Here is a 25,578-nt window from a genome sequence, read left to right on the forward strand (position 1 = left end):
CTGGAGTAAATGTCTTTAATATTTCACATGGGCACGCATTATTCTGCTAACCATCTCAAAGAGTTAAACAAAATCCCATGTTATTTCACAAGGATTTGCAGGGGATCTGGCTTGCTCCTCACACTTCCAAAACATCAGAGCTAACCTGGAATTTGTAACAACTCTTTGGTCTTCAAAAATATAAACTCAACTTAGATTCCCCAAAGCAGAAACTCCAAGCAAGCAAAAATATTATGACAAGTGATAACCTTAAGCCAATGTATTTGTAATGCTGCTTACTTTTTTGATACTAGTATTTTGGTAACAGTTCCTAAGGTAAATTGTTTTATCCATTTTTTTCCCTTTATAACCTCTCCTGACCTGTAGCTTTCAAATCTGCATTACTGGAGGTTGAAGAGCTAACCAGGAACCTTTGGGCCACCCCTTCCAAACCTACACACACAAAACTTTTAGTTATGTCTCTCCTTTCTTCTGTTTCATCTTTCCTTTCCTTACTTTGCCCTTATGTTACTGCCCCATCCTAGCTTATATTCTCTTTTCCTTTCTTTCCTTCTAAGGGAGAATGAATGCTGGGGTAAGGGCAGGGGATAGGGTATCTATTGAATACTCAAGATATTTGCTTGCTACCAACAGGTTTTCACTTAAGGTTTTGACTTTAAAAATCTACTCTGCCTATAAAAGCGTATGCTCGAAGAATACGTAAAAACAAAAAATAAGCTTCTGATGAATAATAGGGCTCTAATAATTTAGGCAAGTACGACGGTTTCTTTTCCCTCAAGGTTCTTGAGTGTGATTTACCTGATCTGGAGTCTTATGAAATTCAACAGTGTGACTCTTGAAATAACTAGAGAAGGTGCTTTTGTTTCTCTGTATGATTTTTAATACTTGCTTAAGCTGGGACTAAGAGCCAGAATTAGTAAGAAACTATTTAAAATGGTTTATTTCAGAATAATGTGTACTCCTTGAAGCCAGGAAGCCAAGGAATCGAATCTGTTTTGCTTGGGGCTGAGTGAACAGTTAGACAACAGGAAAAAAAAAAAAAAAGTATAGGAAAAGACCTAAACCAGTTTCTCAACCTTGGCAGTGATGACATTTGGGGCCGGGGAATTTTTTGAGGTGGTGGAGGGGGATGTCATTCGGGATGTTCAGCAGCATCGCTGGCCTCCACCCAGTAGATGCCGGTAGTGCCCTCTCCTCCCTCAAGGCGTGACAACCAAAAATGTCTCCAAATATTGCCCAATGTCTCCTGGGTGGTGGTGCAGGGAGCGGGGGGGAGGTGGGGGTACACAATCGCTCTCCGTTGAGAACCACTAACCTAAATAGAGTAGTGTAACTGTTCTATGGACAGTCTCCGGGAGTTATTTCAGAAACTTGAAAAAATTAAAAGCTGTAGAGGGTAAAATTGTACACGCCTCTTCATTTTCCTTGGTCATTTGCCTAAGATGGTGTGTCACCACCTCTCCCAAGGGACATCGGCCTGCTCCAGGAATGGGCTTTGATGACCTAACAGATCTTTCCTGTCTCAGGATTCTGGCTAATGACAGCATAATCAATGTGCTGATGCTGAAAACATGCTGAGAAAACAATGGGAACAGGGTCAAATTCTCCTGAAGAAAGATTTTTTTTTTTTTTTTTTAGTAGCCTGGGCCAAATACAACATTGCAGTGTACATTTTTCATAAGGCAGAAAACATTAGCGATTCAAGGCAAAGTAAAAAGTCGGCCTTTTTAGCATAGTGAGGTCCGGCATAGATTTGTATACAGATGAGCTAAGATACAGTCGCAAAAGGAGAAATCTTGAAATATGTAACCAGGTGGCTTCAAAATCACAGCCAAATCTAGATATTCAGTTTGGCAGTAAGACACCTTCTTTCCTTTTTGGGAGAGATATCACACTATGCCTCCTAGATTCTGCTGAATTAGGAAATACAGAAATTGAGACACGGGGACCAAAAAACCAGTTTTTCCCTGTCTTCTTTTCTTCTTTTTTTCCATGATGGTGTTCACAGATAGAAGAAAAGTTGATTCAACACATCTGGATTGTAAAATCAAGCACGGGGCATGGATGTGTTAGTACGAGCATTGAGTACCGCTAATGTGCAATTGAACATTGAAAATCAAGCAGCTGCCTTAGCCAGCCCCGTGAAGAAGGTAGCATGGATTTTGCTATCTTCTCCGTAGCTTGCAGAACTTTCCCTATTGTATGAACCCCGGAGGGGTCTTTAGTTGTAAAAGCGAAACATTACTCCATGAACTGCTTTCTGGTGGGTGGCTGGACAACTGGCTGAACCAGCCAGGTAGCTTGATGCTCCTGAAAACGTCTTCTGCTAGGAGAGGTATGAGGGGGTCAGACAAGTGACTGGCTCATTGATAGGAATTTCACTTTATGGAAAGTCACCCCTATTCATGTTTCCTAAACCTCATCAGTAGAATTTATCATTAAAAGTCTGACCTTCCGGCATCCTACACCATGAATGGACGAAATTCCCTATGCTCTGCCCGCCTCCTGGATTTTCCCACTTCTAGCCTTAGTCCTGGTTGTTTCCCTTGTCTGGGATGGTCTTTCATCCCAGGGCTGAGTGCCCTCCAAAGCCTGCCCATCTCAACTGCCACCTACGTCCTCCATGAACGCTCTTGTCCCTTATCCTTTGAGACCAAGGAAATCACGCCTTCCTTTGAGCTGCCTTAGCACGTTATCTCACCACGCCCGTGATGCTTCACTTTCTGTCTCATTTTGAGGTCATTTATATTTCTTTTCCTATTATATAGAAAACCCTTCCAGTGAAGGATCTGTCTCTGGTTCCTTGCTCTATTTCTCCTACCATGTGGCCGAGGGCACGCCTTTCAGTATACAACATGTTAAATATATGGCCTTGAAGATACCACATCCATGTCTGATGTCTGTTCTACCCTAAGTAATTAGGTCTGGAGGTCAAGAGAATGGAGTTAAGCTTCTCTCCAGCCCCATCAGGTGAAGAAAGGCAAACAAGAGTTTTAGTTCCACTCCCTGATCTAATGTTGCAATAGTTCCCTTTGCAAACATGTGTCAGCATTTTTGCTACCATTCTTTCTACAGATCTGGGATGAACGAACTCCCTAGTAAACAGGGGCTGCTTCTTGAAACAACGGGGCCGGTTACTAAAGACACAGCCATTCTTTTTCTGTCTCTGTTGTATAACACACCAACCTGTTCATTCATATTCAGAAATATAAAAATAATTACATCACCTAGTCCAACCCCTTTGCAGGGGAGCCTCTGCAGGAGAGACGCTGAAATGACACCATGCCTGACCCTTCGGAAAGACAAGAAAGAATGTTCTGGAAGTGAATTCGTCGGGCAAGGAAGGACGACGTTTAAGAGTTCCTAAATCCGTTGGTTTGTTACTTTATATAAATTGATGTTTGGATTAAGGGAACTATTTGAGCTGAATATTTCTTCCCACAGAATGAGAATTAGATTTCTTTAACTTGGCCTGGCTCAGGGTTTGTCTGTCTTCCTCCTTTTGAAGAACTGAACTCTGGCAAAACAGTTTCACGTTTTCTGCCAATTTGTGGCCATTGCCTCTTTTGCAGTATTTGAGATTCATATAAAATTTCTTCTGTCTCCAAGATACTGTGCCATTGGTGGGATCTCAGATGCTATCGGGGAAAAGGTAATGGTGTTCTGGTGGGCAGCATATGGAAGGACACCCGAATGGGTGTCCTGGCTTTGTCACTATTGGTGATTTGGTTTGGGGAAAGCCAATTAACCTCTCCTCCTCCCAGTTCCCTATCTGAGAAGTTAAGACAATAAAAATACATATCTTCTAGAATTGTTGCAAGATTTTAATGAGATAATGCAGGTGAATATGCATTGGAACATTGTTCAATGTTCTATACATGCCAATTCGTATATCACCAGGCTCTCTGGTATCCGAACCATACATTCATGTCAAATCAACACTTGGTGTTTACAAACACCTTCTCCATATGAGGGAGAGACAAAGTGAGTAAGAGTTGCTGACCTTGCCTTTGGAGGACATTTAATCTAGAAACGAAGAGGAGGAGGCATGTGAGTTTGGTCATGTTTGCTTTGTGAATCTCACTTTGGTGAGTGTTGTTTTCCTCAACTGAAAATGAAAGTAGTAATACCTACTTTTCAAAAACAAATAAGAGGATACACATGAAGTATTGAACCCCCGTGCCTGACACCTCTAGTTGCTCGGTCAATGCTACCTTTCCAAGGGGATAAGAAAAATGCCAAGCTAGTATTCAAGGCTTCAGATTAATAAACAAGAACCAAGAACCATTACATCTGTCTGAAAAAATCTGGCCAGGCTTCACATAAGACTGACATCTGGCCTGAGGCCTGGAGGATAAATACATCTCTGCATTTGAAGATCATGACAACAGGGGGCAATATGTGCCCCGCGTTGTTCAGAGCACTTTACATGTGCTGCCTCATCAAATACTCGCCAAAACATGGTTAGTGTTGTCATCCACTTTGCAAATGAGAAGATCAGGGCACAGGCAGGGGAGGCAGCTAACCAAAGTCCCACACACCATTTGGGGCAGAGCGGTAACTAGACCCAAGTGGCCGGGTTCCTGAGCTTGAGTTCATAACCTTGGCACGGAACAGGACAGGGGGCAGGTGGGAGGTAAGAGGGATAGGGAAGGCAGGGCACAGGAAGATGTATAGGGGCAGAGAGAGTGAATGAAAAACTCAGAGTCTTCCTCTCCTGAGAAGCAGCCGTGTGAAGGCGGGGAAGAGGCAAGGTCAGGAGGAAATGGCGTGTGATGAAGAAGTTTCGGGATACAAGGGCCAGAGGACAAGGCTGGGCACTGTGGTCACAGAGAGGTCACAGAGAATGGCCTGGCTTTGAGCCCTGTTAATACCTGTTGACTTCGAAGGCAGCAAGAAGGAGGATTCCAGATTTTGCAAATTCAGGCCAGATTTAAACACAGGGCCTGGCTTTTCTTAGGAGGCTACCTTATCTAGGAAACCAAGGTTAACCCCTTCGTTCTCTGTCCATGAAATGCTGCTGACCTTTGACTTACACCAGGGATTCATCTGAAAAGCTTTCCTCTGGTGTCACCTCTCATCAGGTCTTAGCAATTACGTGTGCTTTTTTAAAAGGTTAGAGTCGCAATTTTTTTATGCCTGCATAATAGAATGTTGTTGTGCTCCTGTTTAATCAATCACGTTGGCATCTAGACTGTGAAAAGTACTTCGGCAAAGTACAGTGAAGGAAACAAACACCTGTCAGTCTTTCAAACAGAAACTGCTACAAAAATGTACATTTCCCTTAAGAAGCATAAAGCCTCTGAGTACATCTAGTTTGTATTATTGTTTTGCAGGATATTTCTTCTCCTCCCTCAGATTCAGAGTTTTGCGGACACAATTTCATGGGAACTCCAATGTTGGACTTTCTTTTAAAGAGAATCATGATGTCTTTATATAGCCCAATATTGTTGGCATTTAGATTCAAGGTTGCTTCCTCTACAGAGGTTAATTGGATGGGATGATGGTTATTCCATGATAATACATTACACTGCCTTAGTGTTACCCTTGGGCCTGGAATTTCATTAACAGTCCAGAGAGCATGTCTCACTAAGGCTTTTTGGCTCCTCATCACATGAGCTCACCTCTGCATGCAAAATTAGAGTCACTGAAAGGTAGTTAGCATAAATTATTCCATCATTCAACCACAAAAGCATTCTTTCTTTGGGCAAAATATTTATGACTTTTAAGCCACTTCCTTGTACGTGCATTTCTGCTTCCTATCTAATGAAGGGAAACCTAATGTTCTGTCAGAGTAATCTAAGCAATAGTTTGTTTCTTGCCCAAAAGATCCAAAGATCTGCTGGGAACTTCTTCAGCTTAAAAATAAAATTACTGTAAAAACTACCTGCTGGAAATTTTGTCAGTTTTGTTCCTATAAAAATAGGTAAATACCACCGGTGAGTAATATATCAAGGAGAAGGGTAAATGTTATTATTTGTGTTCGGCCTTTCTACAATGTTAATTTTCCCCTCCATTTCCTTACTTCAGAAACCCTTTAAGGGGGATGTTTTTTGCCACTAGTCAGTATGCATCCCAGAACAAAGGCTTTATTCTCTCGTTTATTTCCTCATTCAACCATTTATGCATCAAATATTAACTGAGAACCTCTTAAGTGCCTAGCACTATTCAAGTCCCTTGGAATGCATTAGTGATAAAGAAAATTAGTGAAAAAGATTCCTGCCCTCCCGGAGCTTATATTCTCATGGGAGATAGTCAGATAATAAACAGTAATCATAATAAGTAAGAATGATATAGTACCTAGGAAGTTCAGAAGTGCTTTGGGAAAATAAAAATAAAGACAAAGGGACACCTGGGTGGCTCAGTCATTGGGCATCTGCCTTCAGCTCAGGTCATGATCCCAGGGTCCTGGGATTGAGTTCCGCATTGGGCTCCCTGCTCCACGGGAAGCCTGCTTCTCCCTCTCCCACTCCCCCTGCTTGTGTTCCCTCTCTCACTCTCTCTGTCAGATAAATAAATAAAATCTTTAAAAAAAATAAAATAAAGACAAAAAGGAGGGTAGGCTAATGGGGATGGCGGCCTAGAGTGTGCATATGTGGAGACAGGTTAAACAGGGCCACCAGGATAGGCCCTGTGGAGAAACCAGGATGAAGAGAAGCGAGGCAGTTGGCCAAGGAATATCCAGCTTAACGCAGAAGCAATAGTTAGGGGCCCCACTGGGCTCTAGGGTGAATGTATCTAAACTATAGAGTGGATACATACAGATGCTCTTGTTCCTTTTTTGTTTTGTTTTGTTTTGTTTTTATTTTTGTTGAGAGAGAGAGAGTGCTAGGTTAGGGTGGTGGGGGTAGGGGTAGAGGGGAAGAGAAAATTTTAAGCAGGCTCCACACTGAGCGCAGAGCCCAACATGGGGCTGGATCTCATGATGCTGAGATCATGACCTGAGCCAAAATCAAGAACTGGACACTTAACTCCCTGAGCCACCTAGGTGCCCCAGAGCTGCTCTTCTTTGATATTTAGAGTGACAAGATGTAAAATACCACACTGTTCCTTATCTGTCATTGTCTTTGGATTTCGTGAGGTAGCTTAGACTTTGTGTCATCTATCTTTTTCTTTTTCAATATCTAACATTAGGGCATTAGGGATGTAGTTGAGAGAGAGAGAGAGAGAGAGAGGAGAGAGATCACTGTTACAAAAGAGTATCAAAAACCAAGACAAAAGACCTATGGGCAATAGTAAGGTTGAACCTGATACTTGGAAAGAACTGTCTTCATAGCCCATGTCAACATCAGGAAGTCAGCGAGAATTTTTAGGGCCCTCTTCATTATTTCACATGATAGAGAATGTAGGAGCACAGCTATGAGAAGAAATCCTAGGAGAGATCACTGCCCTAGAAAGGGAGGTCTCTAGGCTTTTGCCAAACCAAGTAAAGCCATCAGAAAGTTTAAATGGGACTACAGGGAAATATCTACTCACAAGAGACTAGAAACAATATTGGAAGGTCACTTAGCACTAGGATGGCAAATAGGTTGCAGACCTCATTGCCTATTGGGAGTAACATCTAGAGTGCTGAGGGGAAGGATTCTGAGACCACACCTGGTGTTGGTGTAGACATGGGTACCATGTGGACAAGCAATGCCTGCTCCGGGCTAAGGGAGTGGGAATGGTGTACGCAGACCACGTACTTCTCTTTCCTGACTAGCCCGTCCTCTTGCCTTCATATTTATCTACGTTTAAATCATCTAAGAAAGATGAGGTGCTATTCTATTTTTAAGAGGTTTGCAGAGGACATTATATAAACTTCTTTCAGAAATGCAAAGATTGTTGCTTAAAATAAATTCCCCTTGGATTATCCAAGGCTTTGTTGCTTTAATGTGAAGTTCTCTTTTTTCTCGGCCTCAGTGGAGAGTGGAAGAGAGCCAGGTCCTGGGAACCCACTGCGGTGTCCTGGTCACCACCTGTGTCAAAGGGCTAGACCTCGGACTCTCCCCTTGCTCTGACCATTGGCTCTTTCAGTCCGGGGCTTCCCCTCCCTAGGTACCCTCTTCCCCATCTTTGTCGCCTCTGCCGGCACACTGGGGTCTTCAGACTGAGAGACAGAAAGAGCCTCAGGGAGATGGTGGCTCATGGAGGACCCACGCTCTTTTCCTGGATTTGCCACAGCTCCCTTTGAGGACTATTTTGCTTTATCTTTCAGAGGCTAATATTCCGCATCTGTAAAACGAGGGGGATTTTAACCTCGGCACAAGGACGGGACTGAGATGATATATGCTCGGTGCACAGTTCAGGGATGGGGAGTTGGCCTCTTTTATCAGATTCTCAAAAGGAGCTGTAACCCCCACACTGTTAAGAGTCAGAGGCATAGGTAATTTCTAACACTTGTTCAAGTTGAAACATTGCATGTAAAGATCTCTTGTCCTGTATGGATGGATCACTGTGTCTCATGCTCACAGCTGCAAGATGGGACCAAACCCTTCAAAGGGCAACTTCCAGTTCTTACAGAGAAAGGACCCACCTTAATATTAAAGGACCTATATTAATCAACTTTGTAGAAAATGACTAAGGGAAACCAAAAATGTAACCTGTGTGAGAAAGAGGAAGTAGTGCTGTTAAAATTACCTTGAAAGCCCATGAGTTATGAAAGAAGAAGACATTGTTCTAGAGGATTCCCTTGTCTTTTAAGGTCGTGAATCAGAGGCAACATGCATGGGGGACGGGGCATGGTCCGTGAGGTACTTGGGATGAGGCCGTGGCAGCGGCAGACCTCGTCCTGGCCATGGTCCAGGGGAAGCTTTGGTTTTACTGACTTGTATTTGTTGGTAGGGATGCTAGTTTCACACACTAGGTGGCTGAAAACAATTGGAATTTATTCTCTCACAGTTCTGGAGGCTAGGAGCTCAAAATCAAGGTGTCAGCAGGGCCATGCCCCCTGCGAAGCTCCAGGGAAGAATCCGTCTTTGCATCTTCCAGTTTCTGGTGGGCCCAGCCTTTGCTTGGCTCATGACAGCATCACCCCAATCTCTGCCTCTGTTGTTACATGGCCTCTTTCCCTGTGCATCTGCACGTATCTTCTCATCTGCTTTTTTTTTTTGAAGATTTATTTATTTATAGTAGAGAGAGAGCTCGAGCAAGCAGGGGAGGGGCCCAGGAAGAGGGAGAGAGAGGAGGAGGGAGGCAGACCCCGTGCTGAGTGTGGAGCCAAATGCTGGGCTTGATCTCTGAGATCATGACCTGAGCTGAAATCCAGAGTCAGAGGCTCAACTGACTGAGCCACCCAGGTGCCCCTCCTCTCATCTTCTTCTAAGGGCATTGGATTTAGGGCCCGCTCTAAATCAGGATGATATCATGTTGAGATCCTCAACTAATTACATCTTCATAGACCCTATTTTTTTTTTAAGGTTTTATTTATTTATTTGTCAGAGAGAGAGAGAGAGCGTGAACGCACAAGCAGGGGGAGCATCAGGCAGAGGGAGAAGCAGACTCCCTGCTCAGCAAGGAGCCTGATGCGGGACTCGATCCCAGGACCCTGGGATCATGGCCTGAGGTGAAGGCAGACGCTTAACTGACTGAGCCACCCAGGCATCTCTTTAGACCCTATTTCTTTTTTTTTTTTTTAAGATTTTATTATTTATTTGACAGAGAGAGACAGAGTGAGAGAGGGAACACAAGCAGGGGGAGGGGAGAGGGAGAAGCCGGCTTCCCGCGGAGCAGGGAGCCCGATGCGGGGCTCGATCCCAGGACACTGGGATCATGACCTGAGCTGAAGGCAGACGCTTAACGACTGAGCCACCCAGGCTCCCCTAGACCCTATTTCTTAATAAGATCACATCCTGAGGTTCCAGGTAAATGGAGGATGCAACTTAACCCACCACACCAGCATTGTTTGAAGTTTTTGTTTGTTTGGTTTTTTTTAATAAGATTGTGCTCTTGTAGTACTTAGGATATTAAAAAAACAAACAAAACAATCACAGAAAAGAGTGTTCTAGGCAGCTAGTACATGTGTATACACCCACATATATTTGCTTGCTTACGTTGGCTGAGTTGCAGGTGAGGTGGTTGATGGGAAGAGAAGGGAATATAATAATACCTAACACTTGTAGAGTGCTTACTGTCTGCCAGATACTGTTTTAAGTGCTTTTACCTATTAAATCACTTAATCCTTAGGGCAATCTTATAAAGTAGGTGATATTATCATTCCCATTTTACAGGTGAGAAAACTGAGGCACAGAAAAGTGAAGTTACTTCCTCAAGCTCCCAGGGGAAATCCAGGATTGGAATGCAGACAGTCTGACTCAGAAACGGTGCTCATAAGTGCCCTCCTGTCCTGCACAAGGCACACGTAGATGTAGGTCTGCTTAAAGAAACTTCTCACCACTTCCTGAACATGCACAGATGCGCACGCTCTCTCTTCCAAATAGAACAATAATCAATGAGCGGGTAGCTTCTATGGTTGGACGTGTTTGGAGCATTTCATCTGCAGAATCTTTTGAACCAGATACAGTCAGACATTTACTCAGAACAGATAAAAGCCAGTACGGGCTGAGTAAAACACAGTCGTTCAAGTGTATCACCGACTGCCTTGCAGATTCCTCAGACCACACGTGATTACCACTAATTAGAGTGTGATATCGCCCGGGTCAAAGAGGAGCCACAAATTGGGGGGGGGGGTGGTTCACTTAGAGCAGCTTCGAGCAAATTGCTCTTCAACTGCAGTTGTGGTTGACTTGGTGTCTTACAAGCAACACACACCGAGTGAAGGAAAGGGAATTCGTAGGCATATTTAAAATAAGAAGAAGAACGACTGTAGGGCTTACATAAATGCCAGGTGCTGTGCTGGGTATATTGACTCATTCAGTCCTTACCGCAACCTTCTGAATCATCAATCGCCCCAGGGCTGGGACGGTGACTAATAATAAAGTGGTACATTATCCTCATGATAAAAATGGCTATGGGCTTGTTCCTGTAACTTGCTCCAGGGGCTCCCCAACCTCCAAAGTGGACTTGGCTCTATGGAGCCCCACGCACATTCACTGAGGACCAAATCTGTAGGGCAACAATTACCTAAATGAACATTTAGGATGTTTTCACTGTGGGAGCTTGGTGTATGTGGCTTTTCAGGTAATTTCCCTCATCTAAATAACTTCTTGAGAGAAGACAGGTCCTTCAAGTGCACGGCCTAAAGTTCTGGGGGGAAGGCAGCATCCTCATGAGCAGAAACCTGGGGCTAACACAGCCCAGTTATGTGCCGGGCTGTTCGTACCCTCAACGGCCAGATTGAGAGCAGGAAAGCGCACATACCTCTTGATTTTTCCTGCTTTCCTGTAGGATCGGGCTTGGTTGATAAGAGCATCCCACCAGACACTGCAGTGCTGACTGTGGAGGCTGAGTCATGGGCTCTGGAGCCAAAGGGCCAACTTGCAAATCCCAGCTCCATCACTTTGTATGTACGTTGACAAGGTGCTTATGACGTTGGCAAGGTGCTTAACTTGGGAGTCTTAGTTTCTTCATCTGTAGAATGGGCATAACAATAAAACGTCCCACCCAAGGCTGGTGTGAGGATTGATGGGGTTACTTTCAGCATGTGCTCTGCAGAAGGCTTAATGCCTCGGGCCAGGAAATGCTAGTCATCATTACTGGGATATCAACAGTGGAATTCTGGGCAATTGCTTCCCTTCTGGAGGTGAGGTGTGAAGGCAACATCATTGGACTGGACTCAAGAGAGTTACTTTGTGCTCAGTTCACCTCCTGTTGTACAAGGAACCATGACCCATCTGCCAGCATTAGGTGAGAAATAGACAAGGAAGAGGAAACTTTTCAGGGACCCACTTTTAAAATGTCTCCATCTGACCACTTCCTAACGGAGGGCTAATGGGGAAGGGTCCATTTTCCTTTTCTGTAAAGTCCCTTAGGCCCTGCTGGCTGTTTCTTTTCTGATAACTAGAGCAGGTTTCTCTCCCCACAGGGGCCCCTTTCTTTCCCCTGAACCAGAAGGGAAGATCCCTTTTCTCTCTTCAGTAATGGGCAAGAACAACGTTCCATTGACAACTTGAATGGAGTGTTTCTTACCCTGGGACTCTTCCTGCTGCAGAGGCAGGGATCTTTTCTCTCTCCATTGGCTTCCGAAGACGATGTTCCAGCTCTCCAGAGGCGGCCAGGGCAGGCGGTTCAGGATTTCTGATTCCGGCACGATCTGAGGAAGGGAAGCTGCTCAGTTTCAGGGTCTCTGTAACAGGCCATTTTCCTTATGATTTCTGACATGCGCAAGTGCCAGAATTTTCCCTGTGTCACCTGCCTCTGGGCCTGCCCTGACCACCCAGCAACATCCCCTCCTTTCACACCACCTTCCCTCACTCTGCTTCATTTTCCATTAGAGAGCTTAGCACCACCTGGTCCATTTCTATTAACGTGTTTATTGTTTGTTCTTGCTCTTGTGGGAGCACGAGCTCCAGGAGAGTAGGGACTCTGCCTTGTTCATTGCCCAATCCCTAGTGTCTGGCACAGACCCTGGCAGCCAGTAGGTGCTCAATGGAGATTTCGTGAATGAATGAATGAATGAATGAGTGAAGGCTGAAAGGTATTTCTGGTTTCCCTCTAAAATCCGGAAAGTGACTTTCTGATACATGGATAACTGGAGTCTAGCTGCAATCGTTCTTCCAGAATGGCCTGGGGTTGGATCCGTCAACTGACTGGCATGATCCTTCTAGGGCCTGGCAAACTAGAGACACAGGTTATCACCTGATCCTTGCTCTCTGGGCAGACAGAATTTGGCTGGTGAGACAAAGCTCACAAAGGACAGGGTAAAATGAACCCCAGCAGAAGAGAAGGTCTTAACAGCTTGGACAGCCGTGGAGGCAGGTGGGGTGGGTGAGGCGTGGTGGGGGACAGGTCTGCAGCCTCTCTGTTTATTCCCGTCTCTTTAGGGAGAAGGAAGCCAGGTTGACAGCCTGGTGCTGAGGGGCTCGGGTCCTTCAGGTGTCTAGTTTCTTGGCGCTCTCTGCAGAGACTACCCAGAAACCACACCAATGTTTCCAGGAAGTGTGCACTAACTGCATGTCTTCTGTAGGTTTTTTCCCCTCTTCCTTTTCTATCTCACTGCTTCTTGCAAATTAAAAAGCAAATCAGAGAGCAATGTTAAAAATAATCAAACCACAGCTAAAGGAAGGCGCTATCAACAGAAGGGGAAAAAAATTGAGTTGAATATTATTCCGCAGTGCTTTATACACAGGACCTGTGATTATTCATTCTGTGAAACCCTGGGGGCCTGGGGGGAATTAATGGGGCCACCATTACTTGCCTTTTGCATTGCTTAAACAGGCCATAAGAATGAGCATTGGTTTCAGGGCCACAGGCTGGAAAAAGTCATGCTATGGGGAGGGAAGTTGTCAAGAAAGAGGGAAAACCCACAGGTCCAGTTTTCCTAGATTGTAAATTCTCACTGTCATCTGGTTATGCCTCTCCTAATCAAAATCAGCTTGGGGCATCAGGGGGTCCTGAAGGAAAAGAAGATATGAAGACCCTAAGAATGTAGAATCGAGGCTTCCCAACAGCCCAGGCTCACCAGCCCGGAACTGGGTGTCTGAGGGAGGGCCAGGAGCTTCTGAAAGGTCAGCGCTCCAAGCTGGAGCTGGGCAGAGAGGTGGGGAGTGGGGTTTATGCCCCTTTGGTGTTTTCAAGGCTCCCAGTGTATGAAAACATGGGGTCACAAAAACTGTGGCATATTTAAAAATAATTATACTTAACAAATGAGATGTTTGAATACCCAAGCAAACCAAGGAAACAAGACAATGGTGCTATTCACAAAGTAAATTCAGGACTTATTAAAAGTATGAATTTGGCTAAACAGGTGATGGGGATTAAGGAGGGCACCTGTAGTAATGAGCACTGGGTGTTACAGGTAAGTGATGAATCACTGAACTCTACTCCTGAAATGAATATTACACTATATGTTAACTAACTAGAATTTAAATAAAAATCTGGGGAAAAAAGAAAGTATGAATTCAGGGTGTGTTGCATGCTGCTGGTGGCAGGGATGGACATGGGACATGCACGTGCGTCTGGCAATATCTTCTTTCTATTCTGTCGGTGGATCCCCTTAACCCTGTGGGTAACCCAGAGAGTACTGTTAAGTCTAAATTTGAGTCCTGCTTCAGTGGGGAGCCCTCCTTTCCTCACTCCGATGCTCTGGGCAATTAAGTCACTTCTGGCTATCCTTTGATACTTGTTAATGCTTGTCCTGCTCTGCTGTCTGGGAAGACACAGAAGGGCCTCCTTTCTGGGCTTGGCCTCCAGGCGCTGAGGGTGGGGTAGCCTAGGATGAGTTGGCAGCTCCATCGCTGGCTCCTTGGGGCCTCTCCCAATGCCACGGTTTGTTCAGGACATTTTCTCTGAGTCACCCTTGGTGATAAGACGGGTGGGAGCCTCTAAGCAAGTCAGGTTTTATATTCTTACCCTCAGAGGTTTTATTTCAGAATTTGCAAGTTCTTTAACAAAACTATAGGAGCTTGGGCAGAGCTGTAGTCATTCCAGGAGCCAAAACAGCCGAGACAATAAACAGAACCCAGAACCCACTGCATAAGATTGAAGGAAGCTTTATTCTCTGGCTCCCCAGTGCTGCCTTCATTTATTCATTCAACCAATACCTGCTGCGCCCCTTCTAAGAGCCAGGCTCCATGCTAAGTGCTGGAGGAATAATGGTGAGCAGATGCAGACCTAGGTCCCTCCTGAGTGAAGTCCACTGTGTAGTGGGGGGCTAGAGACCGTAAATGAAAATCACAAAGCATTGTAAATAGCCATAGCAGCAAGTGCTCCAAAGGAGAGGTACATGCTACCATGAGCACCTATATGGGGTCTGGCTTAATTAGGAGGGAAAGAGAAGGATTTCTGAAGCCAGATATTGAGCGGGATCTAAGGGAGGAGAAGGGAAAGAGAGGGAAGTCTCTTTTTGGAACCAACAATGCATGTGCAAAGGCCCTGAGGTGGGACAGAAGAGAATATAAAAACCAGAGAAGGAAGTGGGGCTGGAGCAGGGTGGTGGAGATTTAGGGTCATGCCTGAGGCACTTTGGAGCTGGGGGCAGGGTGGGGAGGCCTAGCATGGTCTGCAGGAAGGAGGCCACTTTCAAAGGGCTTCTGGGCCTCCCAGATTTTCTTTCAGCCTCAGAGCAATGGGAAGTCACTGAAAGGCTTAAAGCAGGGGGAGGAGACTGAAGACGCCTGAATCACATTAGCATTTTGAAAGATCCCTCTGGCTGCAGTGCTAAGGTCTCTGAAGGTGATTTCTGCTTCATAAGCAGGGCCAGGATTCAGTTACTGGAAGCAGAAGCTGGGGTGGCGCAGCCCAATGTGGGTTTGAATCCCAGCTTCTTGCTTCATTTCCAGCATGGCCTAGGGCAAACCAGTATTTCAGACTCTCAATTTCCTCCTATATAAAGTGGGGATAATAATACCTCCTTGCACGTTGGTGTGAGGGATAAGCAAATTTCAGTAAATAAATGGTCTGGCCTGACACACTGCGAACTTCCCTTGGGATTTTTTAAAAGTAGAAACCTGCTTTGATATTATACAGAGTACGAAAAAGCCAAGACTCAGCCCATCATATGGACTTTCAGCTTTACATGTAGGAAATATTTTGGACTTGCCCTGAACTTCACCTTCCTACAGATGGATAGTCTGGAAATGCCGCTGCTGCTTCTTTAAACAACATGGTAGTAAAACAACAGTGTAGTAAACTGTTTGTACAAGGTGCTACAGCCACGCCTTCTGATTTTGGCATTTATCAGATGACAAACCATGGAAAGATGAACCGGAAAACATACACATGACAAGGGAGCATCACAGAGAAGCAAGCCACTGGCTGTGGGTTAAGTGCATTTGTTGGTGATGAGTAAGAGTCTGCTGGGCATCTTATATTTAGCCGGAATGGGGCTGGTAAGTAAGGCTGTTTTGTTCAGGCCTGGTTTGGACATTCCAGTGCTGTCCTCTCCTAAACAGCCCAGGGCCCTGGTGTAAGGGTGCTCCAGATGACCTTAAGTCAAGGGTCTTGTCAAAAAGACTCAGGAGCCAACTTGAAGAGGCTCTCACTGGCCAGTGATGAGACAATGTGAGCACCAAGGATATGAAACATATCAACTACGTTTAATTTCTTGAGTCGCTCATGACATTGACAAACATATTGATCGCCATTGCAAGGGGATAGGAAACCAATATATTATTTTGCAAATTTGTGAATAAAGGAAAGGAATCAAACATTTAACCTGTCTTTCTGACAGGAACTGTGCCAGAGAGTAGCTGAGGGGAAGTTTATCCTTATAGGAATATTTCAGCTGACAAACAGAGAAGGAATGACAGAGTTAGATTATCACCACTCTGTGACCCTTCATAAATTAAGGAATCTAGATATTGATCATCAATGGCTGCTAATATCATAAAAAGATAGAAAGGACCCCCCCTCCCCCTCCCCCCATCACGGGCTGCCTGATAGAAGCAGACAAAGAAATAAAATTTTGCCAAGAACAACAACAACAAAAAACTGAACTGGAAACAAGTGAACTAGACCCAGCCACAAATTTTAAGAAAGGTAGGGGTGTTAAATAACATAGGCTGTTGGAAACAACATGGCAAAGGGCCCAGTTCCTTAAAAAAAAAAAAAAAAAAAAAAAAAAAGGAATTACAAGGGAAAAGGACATAGAGCAGAAACACAGAGACTTTAGTACAGTATATTACCCAACTACAATGTATGAATTAAAATAAACTATAAGCATCTTTTTTAAACATCAGTGAGAAACTTCAAATCTTGCTGGGATATTTCATGATTTTTAAGGAATTATCGTTAATTTTTTAGGTGTGCTAATGGTATCATGGTTCAGTTAAAAAAAAAAAGCTTTTATTTATTTATTTATTTTTATTTATTTATTTATTTATTTATTTTTATTTATTTATTTATTTATTTATTTTAGCAATGCAAACTAACATATGTGCAGATGAATGATATGCTGTCTGGAATTTGCTTCCAAATAACAGGAGGGGTGATGGGAGGATGAGGAGGGTAAGAAAGCCTATTAGCCATGAGCTGATAATTGACGATGGGCCACAGTCTCATGGGAGTTTGACATTTCCCTTAATAGAAAGTTAAAAAATAAATCCATTGACCAATCCAAAATCTGTTGATCACTTTCTTGTAATATTTAGCTATTACTGACAGCATTATATATATATATTTTTTAAGATTTTATTTATTTATTTGAGACAGAGAGAATGAGAGAGAGAGAGAGAGAGAGAGCACATGAGAGGGGGGAGGGGCAGAGGGAGAAGCAGGCTCCCTGCCGAGCAGGGAGCCCGATGCGGGACTCGATCCCGGGACTCCAGGATCATGACCTGAGCCGAAGGCAGTCGCTTAACCGACTGAGCCACCCAGGCGCCCCTGACAGCATTATATTAACATGAAGTCTCACTTGAGCATTTCGTCCAGTTACTTTCAAGAGATGTCTGAGGGCTGGCCTTGGCAATTAGGAAATGTGGGTTCTAATCTTACTTTCCCTTTCACCAGTGAGTGATTTTGGAACTTCAGCTCTCTGGGTCTCCCTGCACTCCTTTGGGAAAGGAGGGCAGGGATGATTTCTAACATCCTGCTGGCTGTGTTTGCTTAGAGCAATGAAGAGATTTGGGTCCTACAGTCTGACCGTCTGGGTTGGAATCCCAGTTTTCCCATATGTATCCTCCGGTAAATTTACTTAATCCCCCAGAGCTTTAGCTTCCAGATTTGTGCGATGGAAAGAACAGTAATGCTTACCCCAAAGGGATCTTGTGAAGATTAAATGAGATACTGAACGCATTCATTCCATGAACACTGAGCACCTAGCTTCCAGCTCTGGGAGGGGCAGAGGGTGGAGCAGTGAGGAAAATGCTGGGGCCAGGCTGTTTGGAGCCTACCCGGGGATCCCAGACAACACTCAGTCAACACTAAATAAGAAGCCGGATTTCAAACAGCTAGAGCTAGGAAGAAAACCCAACACAGCTATTTCATGGAGGGCTACTTTCAGGAAGGTGGGTCGCAAATTTAAATAGGTTGGTTGGGTTGAGGAAGTTTGCCTGCCAAGCGTGCATAAATGAACTGACTACATCTTTGTCTACCATGGCTCCACACTGGCAATGTGTGGGCATTTTTGATTGCCACACGGAGGGTGTGCGGAGGGGGTGGTTCTGGCATCTAGTGGGTAAAGGCTACCAGGGATGCCGTGCAATATCCCTCAACGCAATATCCCCCTCACCAAAAAATTATCAAGTCCAAAATGTGAATAGTGGCAGGACTGAGAAACCTTAATAGAGAAAGAACAGCAGGGCAAGGGTTCTGGGTCAGAAGGGAGCTTGTCGTGTGTGGGGTACAAACGGAAAGCCAGTGTAGTGAGAAACCAGGATGGTGACAGAGGACAGAGGGAGGTTGGGTTAGATGAGGGAGCGCCTTTCAAGGCACAGTAAGGAACCCTAGAATTATCCCCAAAGCAGTGGGCAGCCCTTGGAGAGTTCTGAGCAGGGGAGGAAGTTAAGTCAGGTAATGCGCTTAGCACATATAAGCTCTCTAATAAATACCGTCTATCACCAGCACCTTTGTATCTTTGCTACTTTGCCCCCGCCCAAATCCAGGCCTCAGCGCGGCCGCAGTAACTAACTCCTCCTGGCCAGCAGAGGGCGCAGGCCGACACTTGGCCTCCGGCCGCCCAGGGCGGGCCTCCTCTTGCCGTCCCCCTTCCTCTTCTTTTCCTCTCCGGAGAAGTCGGGAAGGTGGCGGCGGCGGCGGAGGCGGCGGCGGTTGTCCCGGCCGGGCCGGTTGGTGTGACCCGTCAGCCCGCGCTCCGCAGCGTCCGCGCCGCGCCCAGCGCAGTCGAGTCGAGCCGAGGCGGCCAGGTCCGGCGCGGGCGGCGCGCGCTGACGGAGGGCGGCGGCCGCGGCCAGGGCGGCCCGTGGGACCGCGGGCCCCCGGCGCAGCGCCGCCGGGCTCCCGCTCCCGGCCCTGCCGGCCTCCTCCCTCGGCGTCGCGGCCATGGCGGCCAGCGCGAAGCGGAAGCAGGAGGAGAAGCACCTGAAGATGCTGCGGGACATGACCGGTCTCCCGCACAACCGAAAGTGCTTCGACTGCGACCAGCGCGGCCCCACCTACGTGAACATGACGGTCGGCTCCTTCGTCTGTACCTCCTGCTCCGGCAGCCTGTGAGTGCCGGGCGGCCGGGCGGGCGTGGGCCCTTCCCCCGGGTTGGGGGGCGGGGGAGCGGGCGGCGGGGCGGGGGCGCCGGGCGGCGCGGGAGGCCAGCGGGGGCGCCCGCTCGGGCCGGGGCGGCAGTTGGGGCGCGGGGGAGCCGGGAGGGGCGGCGGAGGCCGGTCGGTGGGATGCGCTCGGCCCCTGCCTCCGGGCTGGGGATGCGCTTTCGGTTTCTCCGGGCGAGGGTCCCGACCCGGGGCAGCCTTCGTGGGTGGGGCGTGGGCGAAGGTGGGGTCAGGAAGGGGCGCCCGGGGCGAGCATCGCTGGTCCCGCGGAGCAGGCGCCGCCTCCCTCGGGCCTCCGCTCTCCAGGGCGCTGACCCGCTGGGGCTGTAGGGGAGAGACCGGAGGAGGCTGGGGAGGGCCGTGCGGGTCTTTTGTGTGCCCCGCCTCTCGGCGGCTGGGGCGCAGAGGTCCCCAACGAGGCACCTGCCGGGCGCCCGGAGAGGGGGTGGGGGAGAAGCTAGGGTGGAAAAGAGCAAGGATGCGTAGCCTGGGCTTTTTTTCCCTCGGGTGGAGAGTACCGAGGTCACTGGGAGAAAGCAGGCACTTAGGAATAGTAGCGGGATTAAAATGTCTTGATGGCAGAGATTTGAATCCCAAGGGAAAAGTTCGAGAGGCTTAATTGCGAGAGAGGAAGAGAAGCAGATGTGAGGTGGTAGGGTTTTAGCTTTATGGTCCAAAGAGAGTCTTGAGTTTGGGGAAAGTTTTAATGGAAACAGGATACTGACTAGAAGCTGTGTCATTGTACTTGTGGTGGTGTCTGTAAGACTTCTCTTATCAGTATCGGTATCAGGCTGTAAACAGAAATTGGGAGAGATGGGAAGACAGCATTGCTTCAGAAAAATGGAGACTACCCTCTTGACTTATTGGGTTGGATTGTATTCTTCTTTGCTTCATTAAGCTATTATTTTGATAAGATTCTTGTTACTCTGTTTCTCTGAAATTTTCTTTGGAAAGTTTGCGGATGATTTTGGAACTGATAAGTTGCTTTTATGTACTAATTATCTTGTATTTAAAGTAGTCACTTAAAACCTTTGTTACACCAAAACATATACTTAGGTTCTTCATTTGTAGCATTCCTTCATATAAAGTAATTTGGGCACCCCCCCCCCCCCCCGCCAAGAAAAAACCTTTGTAAGATTAATACTGAGGCAAAGTACCATAATACATTAGAAAATATTTGGAAAATGCAGGACATGCCCAGCAGTGCACGATTTGCTTTTTTTTCCTTCATGTTGGGCAACAAGGCATTATTAGTCTTTGAATGTTATTTCCTCAACAAACATATACCGGGTGTCTACTGTGTTCTTTGTGAAGCCTTGGGATGTGCTGATGAATACAGTAAAATCCCTGTTCTTTTGGTGCTTACATTCTACTAGGGGAGATAATAATACGTAAGTAATTAAATGAGAAAAATGTCTGGGATAAGTATGCACTAAAATAGTATGATAGCAGAGACCTTGTTTGAGAGGTTACTTTTAGATTGTAGTTAGGGAAGCACTCTGAGAAGTTGACAGTTAGTGATATTATTGAATTACAGCGGAATCATAGAGCTGGGTGGAATCTAGGAGATAGTTTGGTTCATACTTTTCACTTACAGATAAAGTGACATGGATTAGGCAACTTTGGTTCTAGAACGAAGCCAACAGTCCAGTGTTTTAAGTGTATTTGATTTTTATTATGTGCATAGTAAATATGTCCTTTGTTTACTAAACACAAGATCCTTTGGTACATATGAAATACTTGGTTTGGAAAAAATGTATATAGTTACTGTTTTGAATTTCTGACATTTCTCTGTGGTTCTTACATCTCGCAGGGTAACATTTAGTCTATGCAGCAAATGTATGAGATCAAGAAATATTTACACTTTTCTTCCTAAAACCCACATTTCTGAAACATTGTATATAAGAGGATATCTCAGTATAATGACAATTGTTTATTTTAAATAATTTAATCTGTAATAGATAGGGCTTCATATCTCCATTCACTGATGATTTTACAAATGTTTATTGCTTGACTGGCCTATGTCATACATTGTGGGAGGTACTGGTGTTCCTTGGATCCTCCTGTCTTTAAGGAGCCTGCATTTTAAATATGTAAACAGTGATGACACGTTGTAATATTTCCTTTCTCTAAATGAGCTATCCCTGAAATACGTAAATGGGTAGAGAAAGCTTCACAGAAGATCTGATGCCTGAGCAAAGACCTTTAAAGACAAGATCCATGTGGTTGACTGCTTCATGTTCTTGAAAGAACAAGTACTTGTGAGCTAGATAAACCTGGTCCTAAATCCTTGCTCTGCTTATTAGCTGTGTGGTATTGAGAATGTCACTCAGTCTCCTTGAGTTTGAATTTTCTCATCCATGAATAGTGAGGATAAGGTTTACCTTGTAGATTTTGGATGTAGATTAGTTTTCAGTATTAGCGAGAGCATGTGTTTAACGTCTCACCTGATGCCTGGTACATAATAGCTGCCCAGTAGATGGGAGGTATTAACAAGGGGGAAAGGATATTCCATGACTAGGGAACAGTATGTGAAAGAACACTGAAACGAAAAGCACCCTTACAAAAGTCTATGAGTTTGGATTTTTCTGTTTTTAAGTAAGACTTTTTCCAGTGGCTTAATGATGTTGCCTAGATTTCTCTCATCCAAAGATGGCTGCTTCCAGCTCCTGGGGCTGCATATTGCCTTATTTTATATCATGTCCCAACTTTTCCAGAAGTTCTGCAATTCACTCAGGTCATACAGCTACCTTGAATAGTGCCCTGATTGGACTCCTATTCTACAGTGACTTCATTAGAACAACAAAGATCCCCAAATAGAGTCTCAAATCAGAAATCTGGGATTCTTGGGAAGGAAGGAATAAATGCTGGATCAAATGTCTATTGCAAAAATATTGAAGGGACCTATTGAAGCTCCTAAGGATTTCTGTCCTTGAAAAGCAGTAATAAAGGAATATAATTTGAGAAGAATTAACTATTGAGTTTATAATTATTATATGTTTGCTATTTAGATGAGATGGTATACTTGGAAAAATATAATTTTGAAATCAGATTCTGCCACTGCCACTAGCTTTGTGACTAGGGCAAGGTATTAAGCCAGGTCACCATGTGCCAGTTGACCTGGATCCATCTTCTCAGCCTCAGTTTCTTTTGTATTAAGATAATACATAGCTTAAAGTTGGTATGAGGATTAGATGGTACAATTTGAGTAGTTACTGAACATATACTATGTGAAAGGATGAGGCTAAGCAGTGGATTTTCAGAGTATAAGGCCTCTAGCTACCATCAGGAAAACTTGATTGCCTAGAAATAAATAAACAGTATCTACTGTCACATACCTTTTATCATTAATTTAGAGTATCTTTGTTTAAACAAATTGAACAAGCATCTTACTGTTTATTTTAGTAGACTCGGAATCTTTTTCCCGACGACTGTCATATGCTTGTTTAATGCTCATTCAGAGTATATAACTGAATTTAGATTGCAAAACTTTAAATTTGGTGCAGTTATACTATTTATTACTGAGGTAGAATGGGGGTATTGTAACTGATTTGTCACTTTCGTTCTGGTTCTAGCTGCCGAAATACTTAAAATTATGAATGGATAGCCAACAACAAAACATTGCCTTCATGCCAAAGAACTTTAGTTGATTTAAAGACTAGTTTTAGACCAAATTATTTAACATTAGTATAATCCGTAAATAAGAATTGTTTATCTTTAAAAAGTGATTCACAAGTTTTTCAGAGAGGGTTTATGTAAAAATATAACATTTAAGAAACACTGTCTCAATACCAGCTATTTTATGTGGACAGGGGATTTGAAGTGGGAATTTCATGGGTGTATAAATATAGCCTGATATTAACTTACACGTTATTAATTTTGTGTGCATTTTGACTTTTGTAGTGAATATTGCAAGAATTTTGACTTTAAAGTTAGATGAAAAGGCATTTAATCTCTTTTTATACATTTATTAGCATTAGAGTGGATTGGAATCAAATACTCTTTTGGAGCTCTGTAATATTCAGGATCTCATGAGGTTACAGTGGGCAGTGATTTATGTCTTAAATTCCTTTTTCATTTTTTTAGTACTCTAATGTGGCTATATTTGATGAGGTATTTTGAAAATGTAGTACAATTTCAATTTAGTATAAGTGGGAAAATTATCTGATGCTTCCCCATTATGAAGGACAGAATTTTTTTAAAAGCAAACATGAACTTCCTGGCACTAGTACATGTGTTGGGGATATAACAAAGTATTTGTTGAAATGGAAAATACAATAATAACTATTAGTCACATTTATTGAGTGGTAGCTGTGTGTCAGGTGTGATTCTAATAAAAATCTTATGAGGAAGGTGCTCTTATTCCTCCCCCGCCCCCCAGCCTTAAATTGTAAAATTAGCATACATTCTTAATGCTTTGTTGTGATAACCCTGGTTGATGTTGAGATCCAGAACTAATGATTCTACCACTAACAAAGGTATAAAGGTTTCCCATGAATATTGTAAATTATTGTGAGTTCTGTATTTTGGGGATTTAAATAGTAGATTTTAAACTTCATTGGATTTTTAAAAGCAGGACAGATAGTTTATGGATGTACGTGCATTTTTGCTTTATAGCGATGCTTTTTAAAAAATTTAGACGACTTGGGGCGCCTGGGTGGCTCAGTCGTTAAGCGTCTGCCTTCGGCTCAGGTCATGATCCCGGGGTCCTGGGATCGAGTCCCGCATCGGGCTCCCTGCTCCTTGGGAGCCTGCTTCTCCCTCTGCCTCTCTCTCTCTCTCTCTGTCTCTAATGAATAAAAAAAAAAAAAAAAATTTAGACGACTCGACTTTGTGTTTTCTTTGAATTTTATTCAGAAATTGCTGTTGTATATTGTGAGTGTAATGGGATTTTGACGCTGACTGTTTTGAATTTGGCCCATTTATACTGCCATGAATGAGTTCTCTTGCTATTTTCTTTGTCTGAATTGTAATTAAAACCTCTCACCCTGTGCGTGTAGGATTGATAGTGATCAGATTTAAACTGAGGGTTCTAGATGGGAGGGGGGTGGGGGGATGGGTTAGCCTGGTAATGGGTATTAAAGAGGGCATGTTCTGCATGGAGCACTGGGTGTTACACGCAAACAATGAATCATGGAACACTACATCAAAAACTAATGATGTATTGTATGGTGATTAACATAACATAATAATAAAAAATAAGATAGTGATCAGATTTATTTTAAAAGTCAATTATGTATGTATGCATATATATGTATGTTTTTATATACATTGTATGTTTTTATTTTAACATAATTGTTAATTTGCCAATGTTTTAATGTAATACCTAGTACTTTTCTTTGAATGTGGTTCCACTGATTAGATCTTTGTCCCTTTGGTATAACCCAGACTCACATTGTGTTTACAGTGTTTAGAATATTAAGTTACTTTTTAAAAGTAAGTTGAGTGCGGGGCGCCTGGGTGGCTCAGTCTTTAAGCATCTGCCTTCAGCTCAGGTCATGATCCCGGGGTCCTGGGATCGAACCCTGCATCGGGCTCCCTGCTCCGCAGGAAGCCTGCTTCTCCCTCTCCCACTCCTCCTGCTTGTGTTCCCTCTCACTGTGTCTCTCTCTGTCAAACATGAATAAAATCTTAAAAAAAAAAAAAAAAGGTAAGTTGAGTGCTGGATTGTTCTAGATCTTTCAGTCTTTCACAATTCTTTTCTGCAGTTAAGTAACAGCTTTTCATGGTAATTGAATTTAGTTGTCTCTAAAATACTTCGTTTTTATGGAAACAGTTCTCACTTGTGTCAGTATTTTACAAAATATTCACTTCAACTGTATATTTACCAAATACTATGCCAACTGTATTACCAAGTTATTATATTAAACAACTCTTGATAAACATAAAACTCAGTTGGAAGGAGCAGGAGAGTGGCTTCCTAGCTATGAATGTTTGTTGTGCAGTAGGGATTTCCTGTAGGTTTTTCAGAAGGGAGGAGAAAATGGATTCATCTCGCAAATTGATTAAGAGGGACTCTTCTGTAGTGCTATGAACATCTTCTTGTCCTGGGAAAACTTTTAAGCATGTGTGGTATGGTGACATCATATTTTCACTCTTTTCTATACAACATGCATAATGCTCACATTCTTGAGAAATTCCTATGGAGATATTCAGGACTAGGTGGTGTTACCCTTCCCATTTTCCCCCTGACTGATTAATGCATTTCCCACTTGATTTTTTTTTTTTAATTTGAGTGAGAGAATGAGAGAGGGAGAGTGAGTGTGAGAGGGGGGAGGGTCAGAGGGAGAAGCAGACTCCCCACTGAGCAGGGAGCCAGATG

General features: G+C 44.2%; 1 protein-coding gene across 5 annotated transcripts in view; it reads left to right on the top strand.

The window, feature by feature from the left end:
* Window positions 1-18,866: 18,866 nt before the first annotated feature.
* The window catches only part of AGFG1 (ArfGAP with FG repeats 1), a 73,657-nt gene continuing 66,945 nt past the window's right edge, over window positions 18,867-25,578 (top strand). For all 5 annotated transcript variants that reach the window (XM_021682959.1, XM_021682960.1, XM_021682962.1 and 2 more), the window contains exon 1: window positions 18,867-19,202. In XM_021682959.1, coding sequence (XP_021538634.1) covers window positions 19,036-19,202 — 167 coding nt within the window. In that variant the 5' untranslated portion in view covers window positions 18,867-19,035. The remainder of the gene's footprint in view (window positions 19,203-25,578) is intronic.

Source organism: Neomonachus schauinslandi, chromosome 3 (genome assembly GCF_002201575.2).
Source record: "Neomonachus schauinslandi chromosome 3, ASM220157v2, whole genome shotgun sequence".
Lineage (NCBI taxonomy): Eukaryota > Metazoa > Chordata > Mammalia > Carnivora > Phocidae > Neomonachus > Neomonachus schauinslandi.